Source organism: Bombus vancouverensis, chromosome 10 (assembly GCF_051014615.1).
Source record: "Bombus vancouverensis nearcticus chromosome 10, iyBomVanc1_principal, whole genome shotgun sequence".
Classification (NCBI taxonomy): Eukaryota; Metazoa; Arthropoda; class Insecta; order Hymenoptera; family Apidae; genus Bombus; species Bombus vancouverensis.
In genome coordinates, this window is record NC_134920.1 from 14,491,899 (window position 1) to 14,514,369 (window position 22,471).

The 22,471-nt window shown below is 33.2% G+C and overlaps 4 protein-coding genes across 8 annotated transcripts; 2 read left to right on the forward strand and 2 right to left on the reverse strand.

Annotated features, from left to right (window-relative positions):
* Window positions 1–151: 151 nt before the first annotated feature.
* On the reverse strand, window positions 152–8,371 carry stc (nuclear transcription factor, X-box binding stc). 4 transcript variants are annotated; one of them, XM_076622296.1, is made up of 12 exons: window positions 8,254–8,371; window positions 6,235–7,845; window positions 5,979–6,152; window positions 5,466–5,855; window positions 5,112–5,393; window positions 4,737–5,027; window positions 4,093–4,556; window positions 3,429–3,959; window positions 3,243–3,349; window positions 2,929–3,058; window positions 1,464–2,654; window positions 152–1,066 (listed from the first exon to the last, which is right to left on the reverse strand). In XM_076622296.1, exons 2-10 carry the CDS (start codon window positions 7,736–7,738, stop codon window positions 2,956–2,958), a joined length of 3,846 nt encoding a protein of 1,281 aa, XP_076478411.1. In that variant the 5' UTR covers window positions 7,739–7,845; window positions 8,254–8,371; the 3' UTR covers window positions 152–1,066; window positions 1,464–2,654; window positions 2,929–2,955. The 4 variants fall into 4 exon arrangements, with proteins under 4 accessions (XP_076478411.1, XP_076478413.1, XP_076478412.1 ...); XM_076622298.1 differs by having other exon boundaries at window positions 6,235–7,778; window positions 8,254–8,292; XM_076622297.1 differs by lacking the exon at window positions 8,254–8,371 and adding an exon at window positions 8,057–8,208.
* On the forward strand, window positions 8,013–11,390 carry Gcn5 (Gcn5 acetyltransferase). Of its 2 annotated transcripts, none has more exons than XM_076622299.1 (5): window positions 8,013–8,036; window positions 8,667–9,644; window positions 9,744–10,304; window positions 10,370–11,094; window positions 11,178–11,390. In XM_076622299.1, exons 2-5 carry the CDS (start codon window positions 8,674–8,676, stop codon window positions 11,369–11,371), a joined length of 2,451 nt encoding a protein of 816 aa, XP_076478414.1. In that variant the 5' UTR covers window positions 8,013–8,036; window positions 8,667–8,673; the 3' UTR covers window positions 11,372–11,390. The 2 variants fall into 2 exon arrangements, with proteins under 2 accessions (XP_076478414.1, XP_033204842.1); XM_033348951.2 differs by lacking the exon at window positions 8,013–8,036 and adding an exon at window positions 8,389–8,560.
* Window positions 11,391–12,757: 1,367 nt separating this feature from the next.
* LOC117165392 (actin, clone 403) lies at window positions 12,758–15,489 on the forward strand. Its single transcript, XM_033348805.2, has 4 exons — window positions 12,758–13,014; window positions 13,282–13,660; window positions 14,276–14,511; window positions 14,625–15,489. Exons 1-4 carry the CDS (start codon window positions 12,889–12,891, stop codon window positions 15,012–15,014), a joined length of 1,131 nt encoding a protein of 376 aa, XP_033204696.1. The 5' UTR covers window positions 12,758–12,888; the 3' UTR covers window positions 15,015–15,489.
* LOC117165419 (uncharacterized) lies at window positions 15,216–22,218 on the reverse strand. Its single transcript, XM_076622386.1, has 4 exons — window positions 20,161–22,218; window positions 18,434–19,182; window positions 18,063–18,281; window positions 15,216–17,981 (listed from the first exon to the last, which is right to left on the reverse strand). Exons 1-4 carry the CDS (start codon window positions 21,685–21,687, stop codon window positions 17,891–17,893), a joined length of 2,586 nt encoding a protein of 861 aa, XP_076478501.1. The 5' UTR covers window positions 21,688–22,218; the 3' UTR covers window positions 15,216–17,890.
* Between the last annotated feature and the right edge of the window lie 253 nt (window positions 22,219–22,471).

A 22,471-nucleotide genomic window follows, 5' to 3' on the forward strand; every position in this document is an offset into this window, starting at 1 on the left:
TCAACAGCTACCGTGCTCTAGAAAATATAAAAAATGTCATTACGCAGCAAACACCGATTCTAGCGTATTGCGCATTGCGCGCGGTCAAAAATATGTTCTGAAGAATAGTTGTATTAGCAGGGAACGATAGGGGCAAGGTTTTCGAAATGTATACACTATATACCGATTATTATTCGTTTCTCACCAACAAACATCTATTACATATACATATTAAGAAAATGGGATATACGTGTAATATTTCAAACGCCGTTTATGTATTGCAATGTATATTTTCTAATATATCTGCCAATCTTTATTAATGTTTTAAAATATAATATCATTTCATTAGGATAAATTCAATTCTGAATGTTCGTTATCGGAGTGTGAATTATGGTATTTGCTAATATATTATGTTGCACCGTATAAAGATTCGACGATGCTTCTAATAAATTAAACTTCCTTACATAAACATGTCCGAAGTGATTAGTGATTAGAGTGTATATTTAATCTTGCACAGAAACCTATTTCAACATGTCTTGTTCAGACCTTTTAATATACCGATAATAAATAATAATAAACCGATTTTCTCATTCGAATACATAAAAATATAATAATTTTGCAGCAAATTGTTTTCTAATAACAATCAAATGATTCGTATAATTTTCTATATATTGATATAAAAACATTAATCACTTAATAAGTATATCCGTCTAATCTATATACCCGAAACAGTTTCAAAATTTGATTTCTTTAAGGTTTTTCTTTCGTCTTAATATTTTCAACAAATTATGCAACTATTTATAAAATAATGTCATTATATACCAATCGTAAGTTGTATAGCAATTACGTAGCAAATATCGATCATCATTGATTCAATAAAAAGAGAAAACAATCGTCTACGTACGTCTGCTTTGTTCTAATACCTCGATCGTTACTAAATCTGCACGAGAAATCAACGACTCGATTATTAATAATCATCTGTAGCGTCCATTTCGTATCAGTTCGAATTATCGATTATTAATCGCCTATGGCATCTGTGGCGATGTGATGAACCTCTATCCTTTCAGTCACCTGACCAGCCAATAATCTGCACAAAAGAAAAACGACAATTTCAAATAAATGTGTGACAAAATCAGTAATTAACAATAACAGAACAAATTATAGCGAGATAAAGCGACGATAAAATCCAGTCTCCCTCAAAGGTCGGTAATGCGAATTATAGATAATTTCAACCATCAGAAATACAGTCAAGAATAAATGTATAATAAACCAATAATTTAAAGCAATGAAACTAATTATAGCGAAATAAAGTAATAATAGAACCCAAACTCTATCTGAAAGATCGGTAATACGATGACTGTAACACCTCGTCAAATACGTAGACAACGATGAAAGTAAAAGAAAATTTCGTTAGACTACTTAATTCTACTAAGATTAATAAGTGATTAAAAATAAAATCAATAAGTAATTAAATACGAACGTACTATTTGAATGAAGCAGATAGAAGTGTAGAAATGTTGGTAAACTTGAAATGAAAGTACTAATAATGACAGGGTAACGCTCGACGGGACGAATTTTCGCTCCACGATTGTCAAGAGTACAACGTCACACTCCACGGTATGTTTCTCCGAGAAACTACGACTTTCCAATATTTCGCACCAATAGGCGCGCTCGATTTGACTTTGACAATATTCTGCACCAATAGGCACCCTCGATTTCACACCGCAATACATTGCGCCAATAGGAGCGCTCAATTTTCATATATATGGGCCCTATTGGCCAGGATTGTGACGAACTTCGGATCTATACTGCCGCCAAGTTCAGGCCAAAGAAGCACACCGCACCAACTTCAAGTTAAAGAGGTAACCTACTTTATCAGACGACGAAGGGAACTATATTATCGATGTAACCATATTATGTATACATATATTATCAATGACAACATCATGGACTAAAGATAAGATAGACCTCTCGTGCAATGTAAAAAACAGTGTCCTACGAGCCAGTGGGCTGCGTCACAGACGAAATATACCACGAGACAAATCACTTTATGAACCTTCGTGGCCCAACGTGACTGCTATACCAATTAAGAAATTCGACACGATACTGATTTTAACGTCCTCTGTTTATAGATGACGGCCACTTGTGATGAGCTATTTACAGATTATTCACAATCAAAATAAAATTCTTGTCATCGATAATGATTACCGGTAGTAAAGAAAATCTTAATCATTTATAATGATTATTTGAAACCAAAATTTTTTAATCCAAGACATTAACTCTTATACCATATAGTAACTTTAAAAATTTGTCTTATAACAGTTGTGACACGTGGCACTAATAAATTAAACTTAAAAGTTAGAAAATTCTGCTCTGAAGTCGGAAATTTTGCATTCTTTTATTCTACCATTGAAACGATTGAACATAATTAAATATCATTTATGTACAATTCAAACGCAAGTATCTGAAGATTAAGTGATGGAAACGGTATTAAGGTAGCTATTAAGGTCATTGAATTTGTTTTTTTCGTGCTCTATAAGGATATGGAAAAATAAATATATACAGTTCTATTTAAAAGAAAAAAAAACTGGTGATGTCCACCACTTGTAATCTTGTAAGAAAAATGACCATGAAATAGAGCTGTTTTCACCGTTGCATGTGGCTCTTGAATTGTACTGAAAAGTTTTTTCATACAACAGTAATAAATAAGGCAAATGCTTAGGTGATCCCATTTATCTGGGTCACTCTACGTATATGTATACATATATTATGGTAGCGTGCGTGCGTGCGCGCGTGTGTGTATGTGTATATATGTGTATATGTGTATATGTGTTAATGTGTATATGTGTTACAAAGAATAAATATTATTAAAATGTTTAGTTAATCCATTATATTTAACAGCATTTTTTCTAATTATGATATTAATATTTCATCGCTTATATTACTTACACTTTATGTAATACGGAGATAGTAATCTTAACCCTTATAATCAAAATAATCTATTTCTGGTTCTGATGTTTTTATGCTTAATATTGTTTCTGGCTTTTGGATCTTTTTCGCAGGCAGTGATAATATTGTCCTAAAGAGAACAAATGGATAATTTGAAATTAATATTTGGTTGACAATTAAGTAATTGCGGATTTTGTCATTAAGTGGTATTGACAAAATCCGCAATCACTTAGTTGCCAACCCGATATACAAACCCATTGTTAATTTATTAAAATTACGTGACAGATTTTGAAAATTTACTTGATTTTACTTACTTCACGGATCCATCAGCTTTTTTAGTATTTAACATTGGACCTGGAACTTTTCTCTGACCATTTTCCCGTTGTACAATCTCTAATAAACTATAACTAGGTAACCAACACTGTAATAAATTTCAACGTAATACCAGAAAATTAAATTATAAGTTCAATTCTGCTAGTTAAACGTAAAATATGCATTACCTTATCTTTTACAGCAGTCGCAACAACATTTCTTTTTGGCTCCTGATCATACGCCTGGCTTTCACAACCAAAATGTTCGCAAGACTCGTGAATAAAATGACGTTTATCTTTGTTCATGCTATCAAAGGAATAACTGCGTGATTTTTGTTTAGAGGTTTTTGCTAATTGAACCAACTCTGTTAATTTGTCATGAACCATCTGACAAAAATGAGGATCCTTTTTAGCCCACTGTTTCATAAAATCACTGTATCTAGGCATTAATTTTCCACTTAAATCTGGATTTACAATTTGCAAACCCAACGCCAATCTTCTATTCCGTTCTATTATTTTACATTCATCATTGCATTCTAAAGTTTTTAACTGATTCTGCTTCTTTGCTCCTTGACCAAATACTTCTTCCAAATTAATAGAATGACCTAATTGCATATCAGCCATTTTACTAGCTAATATGCTACTTGCTATTCTCTGATATTCTTTAGAATTTTCGGCGCAAACACGCGACATAGTCCTATGCCCACACTGACACGTCACCTATGTATAAAGAGATTTTTATTAGTAATTTAGAAAGCCAATATATTAATACAAACTTTAAACTTAATTATACAGAGATCTTATGTATCATCAAGCCGTGAATGTCATTTTGAAAACATATTTAATCAATTACCTTAACCATCTCCTTGCAAGGTGTGTCTGGACATTTACCCTCGTGACACGGAGCAGCACAGATGTGTCCACACAGTTCCCTTTGAACAGTACAAGGCTGAGAACATTGTTGTCCTGGTTTTTCACATGGTCCAGAATGACAAATAGTAATGCATTTATGTCGGCCACAGGATATGGGCTTGTTACATGACAAACCACATGAAATTTCGTTAACATAGCATGGTACAGCTTTTCGTAACTCATGTTTGCCATGACACCATCTTTGAGTAAGAACAGTACAAGGCGGACAGTTTAATTCACTATGACAATTATGTAATATTTCGTGGCCACAAGAGTGCTGTCGAGAGCAAGGTCTGTCACATGTAGGTCTTCTTGTCCCGCAAGGAACAGGAGGATATATCACAGAAGCCCCGCATTCACAATATAATTCATCAAAACTACTTCGCCAACAAGGTTGACACCTTCCTATTTTAATATAATGTTTTATATTAATCTATTAATTTCGTTGACTCTTTTTCTTTTTTTGGTACAAATCTTAGTTTCTTTTACTCTTTATCGTACAGTATAATTTTTATGATTTTTACTTAATCTTTGCGATTTAATTTCAAAATTAACATTAATATTATCATTAACATAATTTAATACCTTTATGACAGCTTTGTTCACATTTATGCCTCCCACAGCTTAAAGTTTTAGAACATATTAATGGACAAATATGTTCTATCTCTATGCAACACAGTTGGTTACATTTGTGCTTCCCACAAGACCTTTTTTTTATACATCTCTTCTCACACCGTGCATCATCAGCTTTTGATATCAAATCTTTACAAGCTATTTCCCTATCCATGTTTCCGCAGCGGCATCTAACATTGGTAATTAAGTCACAAACAGGACAATCCCCTACATGACACTTCACTTTACACTTATGAGGATTATCTGCAGACAATATATTATATCATAAATTTTTACTGTATTTTATCAAAAATCCCATTCACCTTCAATTTGAGATGAAATACTCACTAGGCTGCCCGCATTTCAAATTTTTCGAACATATTTTGTCACAGACTGGGATTGAATCTAAGCAAGTTTGTCTCTTATCTATTAATGGTGTTTGCCCACAGCAGCAAGTTGTAATTTTGTCAGGAGTTAAAGAACAGGATTCGCAAGCGTCCGCATGACACAATTTTGTACAAGTGTGATTACCACATTCTAACAATTTACCGCAAATAGTTCCACAAGAATATGTGAACGAAATATTACTCTGGCAAGTTATTTCTTTTGTACTTTTGCCACAATAACACTCTGAAAGTAAATATGCTATCAGAATGAAATTTAATACTTTAATTTACATTATGTCATATTTAAATTACATACTTTGCGTTATTGTTTCTTCACAATTTGCACATTCTCCATGATGACATTTACTTTGACATTTATGCCTGCCACATTTTAAATTTTTGCCACATATAGACTCGCACAGCAATAATTTCTGAGTGCTACACTGTACTGTTTGCTGAGTTTTACCGCAGCCACAATATTTTGTTACCATTGCCGTACATTGTGGACAAGATCCAGGATGGCATAGAAGAGTGCACTTATGTGGACAACTATTTTTCGATAATGTTCTAGCGCAAATTTCACCACAAGAATGCGCAACATCTCTACGATTCCATTCAGGTACTCTTGTTTTGCCACAAAAGCAAAAGTAATCTTCAGGTATTACTAAGTTAACATTTTGACATGCTGGACATCTCCAGCCATTTTCTATATAAATAGTATATAAAGAATTATTGTAGTATGGTATATAGTATATAAGAATTATTAGTATACAATTTAATAACTTTTAATAAAAAAAATTATCCGGCTTATAACTCTAATTATATTTACCAGATTGTGATGACTTTGCCCATTTTTTAATACATTTCAGATGCAACACATGATAGCAGTTAGAACATGACCAAACATAATCATTCTGTTTAATATATTCACAACATACTAAACATTCTAATTGTCCTCTATTCAACTGTTCTGCTAGTCTTTCTCTTTGACTTGCATCATCATCTGCACAATAAAATTATAAAACTGCATTATTATCATGTTAAAAATACAACATAGCATAGGAAATACCAACTTACATACGTACCAACTGGTGACTTCCTATTTTGTCCCCGTTTCTGAATATTATTTCTTTCGCTAATTTCCCTTTTATTTCTCCAATGTTCATTTCCTTTCTCTTTATTTTCAGATACATAATATTTACCTTTATCTTTCTCTTTAAAGATTTCTAGTTTAGCTTCCTTATGGTGTTCTTTAAATCCATTATATCCTTGATAGTTGTGCCTTTTCTCTTTTATCTCTTTTGCTTCTAATCCAGTTCTCTCGTTAAAACATTCTTTATATTCGCTACATTCTCCATTACTGCACATTTCATTTCTTGTTTTAATTTTATCTTCTTTATTATAATTTTCTCTACCATATCCTGGATAGTGATGTCGCTTTTCTTTATAAAAATTTCCTTCCCTGTTATATCTATCACTATACTGATATTTCCTTAAATTTCTATGATTATTGTAGGTCTGTTTGAAACCAGGATTATAGTAAGTAAATTCCTTCATCGAATTTTTGGGCTGCTGTATGCTATCACCTTGTACAACATTATTATCACCAATGGTAGTTCTTTTATCATTAACCTCATTCGACAAATTTTTATTTTTATTTGAACATACATTCATACTTAATGATGATTCTCCTTTATTCAAATTTATTACAGGATCCTTTTTATTATTACAAGTAGCACTATTAGTCATTGAACATTGATCCAATGCATTTTCATTTATAACTTTTGAATTTACTTGTGATCTTCCTGCATAATACTTATTAGTAAAGTATTTACTACCTTGAAGTTTATGAGAAGTTTTGACATGCTGTTGATAGGAATTTGTATATGCATTTTTTTTGTAACACTGATCTTGATGTCTTTCTTTGTGCTTATAATTAGAACATTTTTTGTTGTTATATTTACCTTCATGCCTACTCTCATTACAAAAGAAGTATTTATCTGATATCTTGCCGTTATCCGTGACACGATAATTTGCATCATTAGTAGATTTTGTATTCTCTAACTCTTTATTTTTACTTCTATCACCATATCCTCTATTATTTGGCACAAACTCTTCAGCCATGACATGTAATTTTGAGTGATTGACTATGCTGCCTGAAGATTCCGTAATTCTCTTTGTAGAGGCATATTTATCTTCGTTCTTCATTACATTGCTATCATATTTCCAAGAGTCATCAGATACGTAGCCTTGTTGAGATTTGACAACATTTGGAAAGTACTCCTCACTATTTAATACTTGTGCATTTCCTACTGGGTTTATTACATGCCCATGATAATTATTGGTTGTAGTCAACAAACTTGGCATAACATTGGTGTTCGAATGATAGAAAGCATTCGGACTATTCTGTTCAAATATAGGTTCATTTTGTACGTAGAACTCACGACTAGGTTGCAAATAATCGTTATTTATATTATCAGAAAATAATGTCCAATTTCCTGTTGCAGGCCCAGGTATGCTTTGATCAGAATACATTCGACAATAATTTTGGTCATCTGGCCCTGAATAAGAACCATCCCAAGTAGCCATAATTCTTGCAACTTTACTTTCTTCGTTGTAATTTGTTATACTAACAAGAACACAATTATATTTATAAGTCCCTTCCAATATTACGCTGAGCTGATGTACAATTAAACCTAAAATATGGTTAACGCAATCTTTTTAGAAATCTTTTAACGCAATACCAAACTTTCGTAATATACACCGTTGTATGTCTTTATTTTAAATTTTTAAACATAAGTATATTAAATACTCGTTGTGGAGAAAATAAGATAAGATACGATTGATATTGCAATACAAAACCGAAAAAGTACGAAGACCCTTTTAAGTAAGTATGTAAGTACTTACTCGTGACTTATCAAGCATGAATCATGTAATCAAAACACGCTATCAAATTTTCATTGGAATAGTACATTTGAACAATTATTTGAAATTGTAATTGAAATAAAATTTAGAAGATATCTCGAATATTTTATAACAGAAATAATGTAGTTTGTATCATATATATCATCTAATATAAGATAAAGATTGATCGTCGTACTTACAAGAAGAAAGCTTTAGAACCTTCTTGGATGTTGAATGAAAGAGAGGATTAATTTCTATTTGTGAAATAGATGGCACTATGTTCAATTTAATTTCATTTTATTTCCTAACCTTTATGCTCATTATGATGTAAATAAGCGTCGAGCCTCGTATATCACATACAAATATAAGTGTTATATCTGTTTTATGAATCTTTTCTCTAGTTTTATAACATTTAGTTATATCAAAGATATACAATAGTAGTATTGTTTACTATTAACAGTCTAAATGTATTGACAATTTATACAGTTATAGGGTCATTGATGCGGTGTAAGTTTACGATGCATCCCTTACTTACATATTTTCATTTCAAAAGCTAATCACTTTCTTATTTTATATAAAGCCAAAAATTATTTCCTTTCACCCTTTTATTTAGGAAAAGTATGACAACTGAAGAAGGAAATCGTAACTCAACTTTACAGTCGCTAGAGGAAACTGGTCAATGTGTAACTAGTACATCACAACATGCAGGAAATAGTAGAGAATCAAATACTGTCAGACCACAGGAACAGAGCAGCCGACAAAATAATTTACAAAGAATACAACAAAGGAAACAACTGATGTTAAATTTACCACAAATGAAAAAAATATTAAAAATTGCAACATATAGCACGTGTAAAATTGAAGATTGCAAATGCATTGGATGGAAGAATTCTCAATTACTAAATAAATCTTCTAAAAATGATACACAACAACCTATTATAAATTTTTTTGACCCTTGTAAAAGTTGCAAGCATGTTTTAGAAAATCATGTTTCACATTTGACTAATCAATCAGAAGAAGAGGTCAATAAATTATTATGTATGGTTATAGACGCTGACAATATTTTTCTAGGTTTACAGAAAGAAGAAGATCCTGACACAAAGAAAGTTTATTTCTACTTATACAAGCTTTTAAGAAAATGTATACAATCTATGACTAAACCTATGATAGAAGGTCCATTAGGACAACCACCTTTTGAACGACCTAGTATAGCAAAAGCAGTAATGAATTTTGTTGCTTATAAATATGGTCACTTGCCGCAAAGAGACATGCAAGCTATGTGCGATATGGCTAAAATGTTTCTGCATTGTTTGAACCATTGGAACTTTGATCCACTTAGTGCTAGAAGAGGCACAATCAGTGCAGAAGAAGCTCCTGCATATAAAATTAATCATACTCGTTGGCTTGTATTTTGTCATATACCAGCATTTTGTGATTCATTACCTCATTACGATACGTCTCTAGTTTTTGGACGAACGTTCGTCCAAGCTGTTTTTAAGCCAGTTTCCAGGCAATTGCTAGATAAATGTCACAGTGAACGAGATAAGTTAGCACCGGAGAAAAGAGTAATAGTCTTAACACATTTTCCAAAGTATGTAAAAATTTCTGTTTTTACTTTATTTGTGTTACTTCATTAATCGATGAGATATATAACGTATATGCAATATGTAATACATTTATTCAATTTTAGGTTCCTATCAATGTTAGAGGCAGAGATTTATTCGGATAATTCTCCGATCTGGGATCCTGATTTTAAACAAGTACCTCCTACTTATTTACAATCTGCATTGGAATCAAAAGCAAGTCAAGGAAGAAGAACCGGTGAATTTGAAAAAGTCACAGTTCCACCAAATGATAAAGATAACTATACAACAATTAACATAAGTCCTGGCATGAAGAAAATTCATGAAAAAAGATCACATTCCGAAGGCCGTTCAGACGTAAAAAGAAGAAAGAATGAAGAAATTTTTGAAGATTTATCAGAAGAAACAGTTGCTGAAATTATAGCGACTATCAACGATCCTAATTACATGTGCGGGCCTGACGCAGTATTTCCTCCAAATGTTCCACGAGATGAAACTGCTAAGATTGAGGAAAGCAGAAAGATTATAGAATTTCACGTGGTTGGGAACAGTTTAACGCAGCCAGTTTCTAAACAAACAATGCTTTGGTTAATTGGATTACATAATGTATTTAGCCATCAATTACCTAGAATGCCAAAAGAGTACATATCTCAATTAGTTTTTGATCCGTAAGTAACATGGATAATAAAATAGATATATTTTTCACGATTTATAATGTTTTCTTTATTTATAGGAAGCATAAAACACTAGCTCTAATAAAGGATGGTCGACCAATTGGTGGTATCTGTTTTCGAATGTTTCCTACTCAGGGCTTTACAGAAATAGTATTTTGTGCTGTTACAAGCCAAGAGCAAGTTAAAGGCTATGGTACACACTTAATGAATATGCTTAAAGACTATCATATAAAAAATAATATATTACATTTCCTTACATTCGCCGATGAATTTGCAATCGGATATTTCAAAAAGCAGGGCTTTAGTAAAGATATAAAATTACCTCGGTCAATGTACCAAGGATATATTAAGGATTATGAAGGAGCAACATTAATGCATTGCGAATTGAATGCGAAAATTGTGTATACTGAATTTACGGCTGTGATACGAAAACAGAAAGAAATTATTAAAAAGTTGATTCATCAAAGGCAACAAGAGATACAAAAAGTTCACCCTGGTTTAACATGTTTCAAAGAAGGTGTTAGGGGTATTCCAGTTGAATCTATACCTGGTATTCGTGAAACCGGTTGGAAAAGTTATACTCAGACAAGAACAAGAGGAGTAGCTAAAGGAACTCAAGGGCCAGAACCGATGGAAGCGTGCTTGGATATCACTGATTCTTTGTATAATGCGTTAAAAAATGTTTTGAATAGCGTAAAAAATCATAGTACAGCATGGCCATTTTTAAAGCCTGTGGATAAGAATGAAGTGCCAGATTATTACGATCATATTAAATATCCAATGGGTGAGTGCAAGGATTGAGTAGAAAAATTCAAAACATAATAAATCGTACAAAATGGGGAAAGAATGAAAAATTTTACTTTTCAGATCTCAAAACTATGACTGATCGATTGAAAGCTAGATATTATGTTACAAGAAGATTATTTATTGCAGACATGACACGAATTTTCACTAACTGTCGCTTGTATAATAGTCCTGATACCGAGTACTATCGATGTGCTAATGCTTTAGAAAAATATTTCCAAACAAGAATGAAAGAAATTGGTCTTTGGGATAAATAAAATTCATAAATTAAAAATATATGTGTTGATTATATTTTTATGGCTAATGTTTGTACATTCGTCTGCAAATACAGAAATTAAAGACTAGTCAATGTAAAAAAGAACTTAGTTCTTAAGAGGATACGAGAAACGATGGAAAAGTAGTACTCCATGTAAAATGTAGCTAAAAATATTTACACCTATATTCTATAATCTGTAATAAATTTGGTACTACGTTCTTTATCATTTTTCCACCCTAAAACACGATTGAAAATAGGATACACAGCAAATTAAAATCAAACTGGATACTTAATTTCACGGCCTAATTATAAACATTAGTCGAACAGTTAATTAAGGAATGTAATACACCGATTATAACGAGATTCTGTATAGTGGTCATTCTATGGAACAGTGAATCTCTAAAATGCGTTAATTCTAGAAGACTTAGTAAACTGAAATTTCTATTTTCCGTAAATAATTAACTGAAACGAAATAAAGCTAAAATAAAAATAAACATTTGTAGAACACATACACACACATTTTTTTTAAATACAATTATGAATATTTATTTGAGGACGAATTAAACGAAAATTCCTAGTAATTGCATGAAATTTTCTTTAACAGATGCTATGTATATAACTGTTTAATTGTAAACGAACTGCATTTTAAACTAGAGCATTCGCTAAATTAATGAAAAAGAAAAGACATATATATGTATTTTAAATATGCAAATAATACCTTATATCATAAAAGACAAATTATTTGTAAGATACATATTTTGTTTCTATTATTAAAATTACTCACATATGTACATCTATGTATAAGAAATGTTTCCACAAAGTTGGAATTTGAAATAAACTGGATATACATATTTATAACAATAAAAATAACATATTTTTCTACTATGTAAACTTTATCATTATTTAAGCTATCATTTTGCATATTCTATCAGTTCGTTTGTATTTAATGGACTCATAAGTTGGTTTTCGCTTTCATTGATAAGTAGTAAGTCATTTCGGCAGTTTTGTCAAGTATAGGATTAATATTGTCATACAGATTTTAGAAATTCTTAAGAAACTAAAGAAGTTAAACTCTTTTTTGGCTAACAATTTCTATTCTGTAAATATAACAAGTGTAGAAAATAAAGAACTGGCATTTATATGGAATAGAGAGATTAGATATCAATAGGGGGAATATTTGTTGGAAATTATAAAAATGTTAGAACCAAAAATTGCTGTATATTAGCTTAAATCATATTAGCTCACATTATGTTAGCTGAAATGTATACTAGTTCATTGACGTGCAAGAAACTGTTTAATATACAGGCATGAATGCATAGAGGTAGTAAAAGAGGGGGCATTAATATAAAGCAGCTCCATTCTTCAGCAGAAACAATATTAGAAGAGTCAATGCACTGTCGAGGTAGTGCAAAATCTAGTCAAATAAACAAGCTATTTGCTGTTTTTGGCAATCAAGATTAATATTTCCTTTTATACCTACAAAAATCAGAAGAGCGACATAAATACTTTTAGTTTAAAATGTGTGACGACGATGTAGCAGCCTTAGTAGTAGATAATGGATCAGGGATGTGCAAAGCAGGATTTGCAGGAGATGATGCTCCGCGTGCTGTATTCCCTTCCATTGTTGGAAGACCTAGATATCAGGTAAAACTAACAATATCTTAAATATGACCTATTATAAATCGTTAGCTAAATTTATTTATACATACTGTCATGTACATTTATATTAGTATAAGATAATATTTGTTCTAACTTAATATCGGAATACCGTGAAACCTTCAAAATTATCGTATTTTTAAAATTCAATACATTTACATTTGTAAAATCAAGTTGTTTCAAAGTTTATAAGAAAGAATGGATACTTATCACATTATTTATTTGTTCTGAAAACAATAAAAAAATGATATATAGGGAATCATGGTTGGTATGGGACAGAAGGACAGTTACGTGGGAGATGAAGCACAAAGTAAAAGGGGTGTTTTAACTGTTAAATATCCAATCGAGCACGGCATTGTAACAAACTGGGACGATATGGAAAAAATATGGCATCATACATTCTATAACGAACTAAGAATCGCTCCGGAAGAACATCCTGTTCTATTGACCGAAGCTCCTTTGAATCCTAAAGCTAACCGAGAAAAGATGACACAAATTATGTTTGAAACTTTTAATTCTCCAGCAATGTATGTCGCTATACAAGCGGTTTTATCGCTTTACGCTTCAGGGCGCACTACAGGCATTGTTCTAGATAGCGGAGATGGAGTTTCACACACAGTACCGATTTACGAGGGTACGTGTCGTTATACATATACATGTGTATTTATCATTTCGACCGATAGGATGATTATTTCTGCAAATTATATTATTTCGTTTATATTTCATTCTTTAATGAATATTACAAAAGCAAAACGGTTCATTTGATTTTATCCAAGATATCAATGTATATATAATATTTGTGTACAGCTAACGTTAATTTAAAAAAAAAAACTGTTTCCTGAAAAAATTATACGATTTTACGTCGTGATTTTTATCGCTACAAAATACATACCTTTACGTATTAACTATTAATGAAAAATATAATTCGTTTAATTCATTTATTTGTAAAATTTGTCTAAGAACTAAAATTTATCTAATTTATACAACTTGTATAATATACTTGAGAAGAGGGCATTCATTTTATTGTATGTGAATACATGTTGCACGAATAACGGAAATTATTATCAGAATGAACATTTTTATTGGCATATATCACGTGTAGTAATGTACGCAAACGTAGTATTGGTTTTAGTTTTAATAAAAGTCTATGACAATATCCTTCCAAATCGTTATAAGACCGAAAAGTAGAAGAATCCTGTATATATTAATTATAATTGCTGTTACGAATGAAGAATCCTATTTGATTCAGGATATGCGTTACCGCATGCAATTTTACGTATGGACTTGGCCGGCCGCGATTTAACAGATTACCTCATGAAGATTCTAACGGAAAGAGGATATTCCTTTACTACGACCGCGGAGCGTGAAATTGTTCGAGATATTAAAGAAAAATTGTGTTACGTTGCTTTGGACTTTCAACAGGAGATGGCTACGGCGGCTGGCTCAAGTGCCCTCGAAAAAAGCTATGAATTACCGGATGGTCAGGTAATTCTGACTTATATATAATGTTTAATTTTTTAACGATCTATGGTTATTCAGGAACTGAGAGTTTGAGAGCAAAATGTTTAAATTAACGAACTAATTGATGCTGTTTTTAGGTAATTACTATTGGAAACGAACGTTTTCGGTGTCCAGAAGCAATGTTTCAGCCAAGCTTCCTCGGCATGGAATCATGTGGAATACATGAAACCACTTACAATTCAATCATGAAATGTGACGTCGATATTCGTAAGGATTTATACGCCAATTCGGTCTTATCGGGCGGAACCACTATGTATCCAGGTATTGCGGACAGGATGCAAAAGGAAATAACGGCACTGGCTCCGTCTACAATGAAGATCAAGATAATCGCGCCTCCAGAAAGGAAATACTCGGTCTGGATCGGTGGTTCGATCTTGGCCAGTTTAAGCACCTTCCAACAAATGTGGATTTCTAAGCAAGAATACGACGAATCGGGTCCGTCTATTGTACACAGAAAGTGTTTCTAATTCTCCTTTCAAAAAGAGTTTTCAAGAGGTTTCAAAAGAAATTTGACTATATTCAATTGAAAAATTATAAATCGATATTGTGTCGTAATAAAACTAACTTACTCTGTATGCAAAATTTTACATCACAACGCGTCACCTAATATTTATTTGAAAACTTCGATTTATTTATAGGATAATTAATTTCTAACATTTATCAGAATGTTTTTGTAAGAAATAATTTTATTTATTTGACATTTCTTATTTCTAAATTATAATTTCTATTATATACAGGTCATTTCATAAGTTGCTAATGGACCGTACCTTTTTCTCCTCTTTACCTCTCTCTCTCTCTCTCTCTCTCTCTCCCTCTCTCTCTCTCCTTATTCTTATTATTTTATACATTATTTATTTTAATATCTTTTCATTTTGTTTAGAAACAAACAGATTCGCATACTAATATATGAAATACATTTAGAATGTAAATGCTCTTGTACCTCTATGATAGCCGAAATATTCGACTGAAATTATGTTCCTAATACTATTATGTATAACCTTAAACAGTGGTCCACTACTTATGGAACGACCTGTATGTAGAGCAATAATATGTGTACTATAATATATAATATTTATATATAGTACACAATATAATAAATATATTTTGTAAAACACGCATACAGTCCATTCATTCCCTTATATATATGATTCATTTATTTTAATACCTTAATATTATACAAAAATAAAAAATGAAAAAAGTTGTCTAGTTCAAAGAAGAAATTTTTATCGTCGCAGTGAAGCTTTTAAGACCACAGTTTATAAAACTTTAGTTGTTTTTCAAGTTGTGCTTGTTATGCATCGAAAGTAATAAAGTGATAAAAAATATAAATTAAGTTAACTCATAACGATTCTTTTATCATTGAAAAGTACTCCCTATAATATGTTTTTAATTCATTAAAAAGACATAAGCATTGAAAACTGCGATCTTAAAAGATTGTCACGCTGAACTAAACAACCTTTTTTTCTATAGTTCTCTTTGTCATTAAAAATGACGGAAATGTTTTGCATGATCAAAATAAATGAGCCACCCTATATATACATCGATCCAGTTAAAATCATATACATTACTTTATAGTTGCACGCATACGGTATATCAGACATATGCGTGCACGCACGCACGCACGCACTCACGCACGCACGTACGCACACGCGCGCGCACACGAAAAATAAAGTAAACGTATATACATGCTATACACATGACAATTACGTAGGCTGTCACAATCTCGTTAATTCGAAAGTCACAACAATATCACGAAATTCCGAAACAATTTATGTAATCGTTAAAACTTAACAGGAGGTACTTTATGCCTAACATTCATTTATGTTTTCAAAATTATATTTTAAACAATTCAAATAATGTTAATAGCACAAAAATTTATGTTGTTTCAAATAATAATTATAATATTTATAAATGTTATGAGATTTTGTGTATCAAAATGTGATACACACACATGTATGTTTTATGAAATTATTAGTTTTAAAACAGAAAAGTATATGACATTATTTTACGTCTTTGGTATACTTGAAAAAGCTTTCAATGCGTAAAATCGAATTAACGAGAACAACGTAAATAATTCTATGCTATGTCTTAACATACCTAAAAGACGCTACTCGTTCTTATTCTGTTTATTGTAAACAAAATATAATCGTTTGATGTCTACTCATCGGTAGTGCGCACTACTATAAATAAAATAATAAACAAAAACTTATGTATAATTGGAAAGATGTTTCTTTTTATTTACAAGTTATAATCGCTATGTTCACCGTATTTTAACGTCGAGCATTTCAATTTACGAAATGCTGACCATCTCTTATGGACGGTTGAATCGAGTACCCCATTACTTGTCATGTATGATAAAATAGAATAATGCAATTAAAGTACATTCATAATAAATTAGTGCACTTTACTGAAAGAATTTTCGACGATTGTAATTAAATGCTAGGGTAAAATTTAGAAAGAAATTAAAAATGAGATAGAAAAAAATAGAAAAGAAGAAGACGGAACAAAGATATATCTTTAGTAATTGATGTTAAAACTGAAAAGAAATTTATTCAAGAAGTTTATTTCATTTTAATATTTTCAAGCGGACGTCGTACCCACTTTTCTCTTGCACTATCCATAAAAAAAAAAAAGAAAAAATTACATAAATAATTTGTAATTTTACTGAATCTTTGATATTAATCATGGAACATATTTGTTGACGCCAATTAGTTTTACAGCCAAAATTAAAGAAAAGGGCTACGAAGAATTTGAAGTAAATTGCATTATTTGTATATAATATTAATTTTGTAATAGTTTATCACGGAGTATGCATATCTTCAACGCATTTGAGCTTCTGCATGTTTAAATGTAAATTCACATTTTATCCAGTTAATTGCAAGAAAATACACTTAATCTGATTATTTATGTCCATTGAAGTCTGTACAATTTCAAATAAGATTTTATAAGTATATTTAATAAATATTAATTAAAATTGAATAAATGAATAACATTTCTACAAAACTGCGACAATATCAAATTACAGTCGTACAAATAAAATGATTCTTATAGATTTGAACAAACTATAAGATCAATATCTTTTGATCAAGCTTTAATAAACACGGATGAGTAAGTAAGAAATAAAAAGCATTGTGTTATAGGTACTCTTGTCAAGTATAGTCATCTTTCCTGAATTTTGTTTTAAAAAAGGGTAATAAAAATATCTTTGGTGCTCCTATTTCGTGTAATAAAAAAGATATGATTTTAGAAAAAAGAAAAAAACAGATGTATATGAGGGAGCATATCTATAACAAAGATTAAAAATGATAAGACAAAAATAATCCTGTCCACTGTCGTAAAACGTTTATCTTCTAGTAGATTTTCTTCTACCTGTTGATCGTTTTGGACGACGACTGTTCGATCGTGACATATTTGACCAAGGTAAAGAAAATTCACTGTAATTATAAAACAAATGATATAACCAATATGAATCAGTACGAGTGTAGGACATAGTTATTAATACATTATTAATTTACCTTGGGGTGAAACTAGGAATAGGAGTACCAAATGCAGTAACAGGTAACTGGGGATCCACTTGAAGACTTTGTATTTGTTCTACATCAGGCCATAACGACGATACAGCTTCTTCTTCAACAGCAGACGGACACGGCCCGGTATGATTCGTATTGTAACACGTTGCTTGATGATTCTGCCTTTCTTGTCTTTGTTTTAATTTTTCAATATGTCTCTGTTCTCTAAAAATGGAAGTTCATCTGACTATTGAAATTTACTTAATAATCAACCGGCTGTATAAGTTTGATCGAAACGGTGAAACATTATGAAACGGTTGGAAGGAAATAAAATACAGTAACGACACTTTGTATTACTTTGGTAACGCGATACAAACCTTATCCTTTGTACATCCCATCTTTTTCTCCTCCTTTCATCATTTTCTAACTTTAAATGTCTTTTGTTAAAAATTTCATCATCCAAATTTTCAGTTCCTTCCATCGTATAACAGCTTGTATATATCTTTACCCTCCAATTTGGAACTTCTAACGAGGTATTACTTTCTACTAAATTAGGTTCCTTTAAATTTAACGTATAATTGGGATCTCCAACAGCTGTATAATAATGTTCCTCTGTAGTAAGGAAGGATTCCTTTTTTGTTAATGGCTTCCCCTTCCTATCACCTTTCCTGTTGTTTTCTTGAGTTGATGGCTTATCTTGTACCGTAGAGGATGCGTCGTTGCTAATCGTAGACGAACATGAAACACCCCTTTTCCTTTTGCTTCCACTGGATAGCGACGTCGAGTCCGTTCTTCTTTTCTTCTTCTCTTCCCACTCTAATCTAATATCATTACCAGTTTCTATTTTTGTCTCGTGCTTACTTTGATTATCATTTGGTTCCTGTTTAACAGTGGTAATGCCACCACTGGTATTTAAACGTATCTTAAAGCTTTCATTGTATTGAGAATTACTGTTCTCAGATTGAATATTCCTGTGAAGTTCGCTAGTCGATGGCACATTCACAGAATTAATAGTTGGAGACGAGCAAGCTCCTATGTGCTCTGACGCAATGGAATTTTCATTGTTTTCTGATCTGAGCTTTTGCAAATTTACACGCCTGTCCATACGCTCCAACCGCAGCTTAAGCTATAACACAGACACACATTTATAAGTAAGTTCCGTCAAAATAACGCGTATCTCTACAGCATTAATGTTAATGAAAACTAATAGTTCTGATATATTGAAATTGTACAAATATAGATTTAAACATTTAATCAATTAATTAAATACAAATATAAAATCGAGATTTATTACTTAAATAATAATAAACACGACGAATATATTCCATACATTGCACGGAAAATGTAAATACAACTAAATACAAAAAATTTCATGTAGGAAGATTAGAATGAATTATTTTTTCCTTTTTTTCATTCAGAAACACAAACATTCACAAATGAATAATCACAGAAATTACGCAGTATTCGTTTAAACAACTTTATTTACTGTCAACAAACGATAGGTCGGTCGAGTTTTGATTTCTTTCCGAATCCCAGGCATGATCATTCTCGCAATTGATCATACATACGTATAGATAACACAAAGTATTAGCGAGAGTGATATTATCGGCAATAGTGTCGCGAAAATTGATCGATTCTTTCAGAAAATCCGTTTATTTAAAGATCTTTTATTTTCCATAGTGAGAGTATCGTCACCGGAAAGGCAGATTGCCCGCGAGAAACAAACAGAAGTTACATATGTATAACGTGCTTGTTGTTTCGAAGTTACGGTTCTATACAAAACAGCGCCATCATGCGGTAACGTTACGTCTGACCTTCACGTTCGAGTGACCAATGAAAGAAAGAGGAATAAGAACCGGGAAAGCAGAGTTGAAAGAATGGGAAGGGCAAAGATATTGACACACGGACATAAACGCGGGTACTTTGCAATGCATCTTATCGTCAGAAACATGCAGCTCGCGTGGTAATAGTAAATTAGTAGTAAAAGAAATGACAAAAAAAGAGAGAATCCCAGAGGAAATGAAATAATTGTAAATTAACACGAACATTGAGATACGCGTTAACATTGAGACGAGAAGATTAAAAGCAAAGGAAAGGAAGGTACCGTTTCATTTTCCTGTCGTAGAGCTGCTAAGAGCTTATCCTTCGTCACGATTTGTTCAGACTGTTGTTGAATCAAATCAAGATGAAGAAGCAAGAGTTCCTTAAGATGTTTGACTTCTGTGAGATCGTTCTGACGTGGTTCGTTACCTCGAAGAGGACTGACACCAAGAGTGGAGGTGGCAGTGGCTACTGCCGGAGCTCCGCTATCTGTCATGCTGGCGTACATGTGATCGAAATCACAGGGAAAACTGAGTATTCCAGCGGCTGGTTTACCATCCTCGTCGACGTTTTCGAATTCAGTACGGGAGCAGCTATTGTTCTGGTTAACGACAGAGTTAACGGTGGTGCTGGTAGTCGAGACCGTGTTACTTCGAACGCCGCTGGTCGCCGACGTGGTAGACAAGTGTTCGTTCATCGCCGCGACCATGTTGTCGTCGTCCTCCTCGTTATCTTCTTCCTCGTCTTCTTCGTAACAAGGAGCAGAAACGGCCGTAGTCGCTCGATCGTCGTGCTCAATGATGGTGATGGTGGTGGTAGTGGTGGTGGTAGTGGTAGTGGTGGTGAGATTGACGATTGGCGTCTCGATACACCTTCCGGTGTACGTCTCTTCAAATTCGATTTCACTGTATTCCGTTCTCGTGTTCACATCTTTTTCATTACGTATCGCTCCCTGATTCTCCGGTATCTTCAGATCGGAATTCACGTCACAAAACTCCACGCCGACGACGCCCTCGGCGGTCAAGCCGGTAACACAGACACCACTATTACTACCACTGTCACCGTTATCACTGCTGGTGGAACAACCACTACCACCACTACCACTACCGCTCTCACTAGTAGCACTAGAACCAGTAGTACCAGTACCAATACCAGCACCAGCACCAGCACCAGCACCAGCACTGACAATACCACCAGCAGCAACAGTAATAATAGCAGCAGCAGCAGCAGCAGCAGCAGCAGTAGTAGTAGTAGTATTAGTAGTAGTAGTAGTAGTAGTACAAGTAATAGTATTAGTAGTAGTAGTAGTAGTGCTAGTAGTAGTAGTAGTAGTAGTAGTAGTAGTAGTAGTAGTAGTAGTAGTAGTAATAGTAATAGTAGTAGCAGCAGCAGCAACAGCAGCAGCAGCAGCAGCAGCAGTAGTAGTAGTGGTGGTGGTAGTAGTAGTAGTAGTAGTAGTAGTAGTAGTAGTGGTGGTGATGGTGGTGGTGGTGGTGGTAGTGGTGGTGGTGGTGGTGGTGGTGATGGTGGCGGTGGTGGTAGAGGTAGTGGTAGTAGTAGTAGTAGTAGTAGTAGTAGTAGTAGTAGTAGTAGTAGTTGTAGTAGTAAAAGAAGAAGTAGTAGCAGAAGTAGTGGTCGCAGTAGCAGTAGTAGTAGCGTTACTAGTATCACCAGCTAAAGCAACTATGGAAAAGGCAGTGCTGCCAGCAGCGCCGCTCTCGTTTTCTTTCCTATTCCCGTACTCGTACCCGTGAACGTTCTCCTTCTTATTTTCACCGTTCACGAGTTTCGAGGCCGAGCCACTCGACATCTTCCCTCTCTACCACCCTCGCCACCGCTTCCCACTTCTTCATTTGTGGCCGCCTCGAGCGTACCACGCGCCCGCACCGCGCACATTAAACGTCTTGACAATATGTACCTTCACCAACAATACCCTCACCGCCGATCTCTATCCCCGTCACATATCATCACCCTTCACCGATCTCTTACCACCATCCGCTTTACAAACACTTCCTTTTAACAGATATTATTTTCCAATGTTTTCCTCTTTCAACACAACCTCCTCTCCAACTATCTGCCAGTGGCAGCGCACGAGGTGCCTGTTGTCCAAAATCGTACTTGTGTGTTTACTCTGACGAACTATGCGAGCCGCGCGCGGCGTTTCTCTGCTTCGTAGTATCCTAAACTCACGACATCTCGCGGTACCAACCACAAACCCTGTCGTTTCATTTGCTTTTCCCATCGATCATCCAGCACCCACCACATTCGACATCGACGAATCTCATTGAACGTAAGCACAGCCTATGCAATCTTCTCCTTTCGTTCTTTATTCTCATGTACACACGGATATACCTCTGCGATATATGTACATGCCACTTATATTCGCGATAAAGAAAACAAGCGCATGCGTTCTATCATTATATTTCATGCTGTGTCTTCTCTCGCAATATCGTATACGTATTTGAATGATATGTACAATGTACTTGCTTACATCGTACGATGGTTTTCACATTTTAGCGATATGATTAGAACGGAAATTTTACGTAAATTACTCTACGTATACAATTCCAATTATTGAAATTCCATTTAATTTA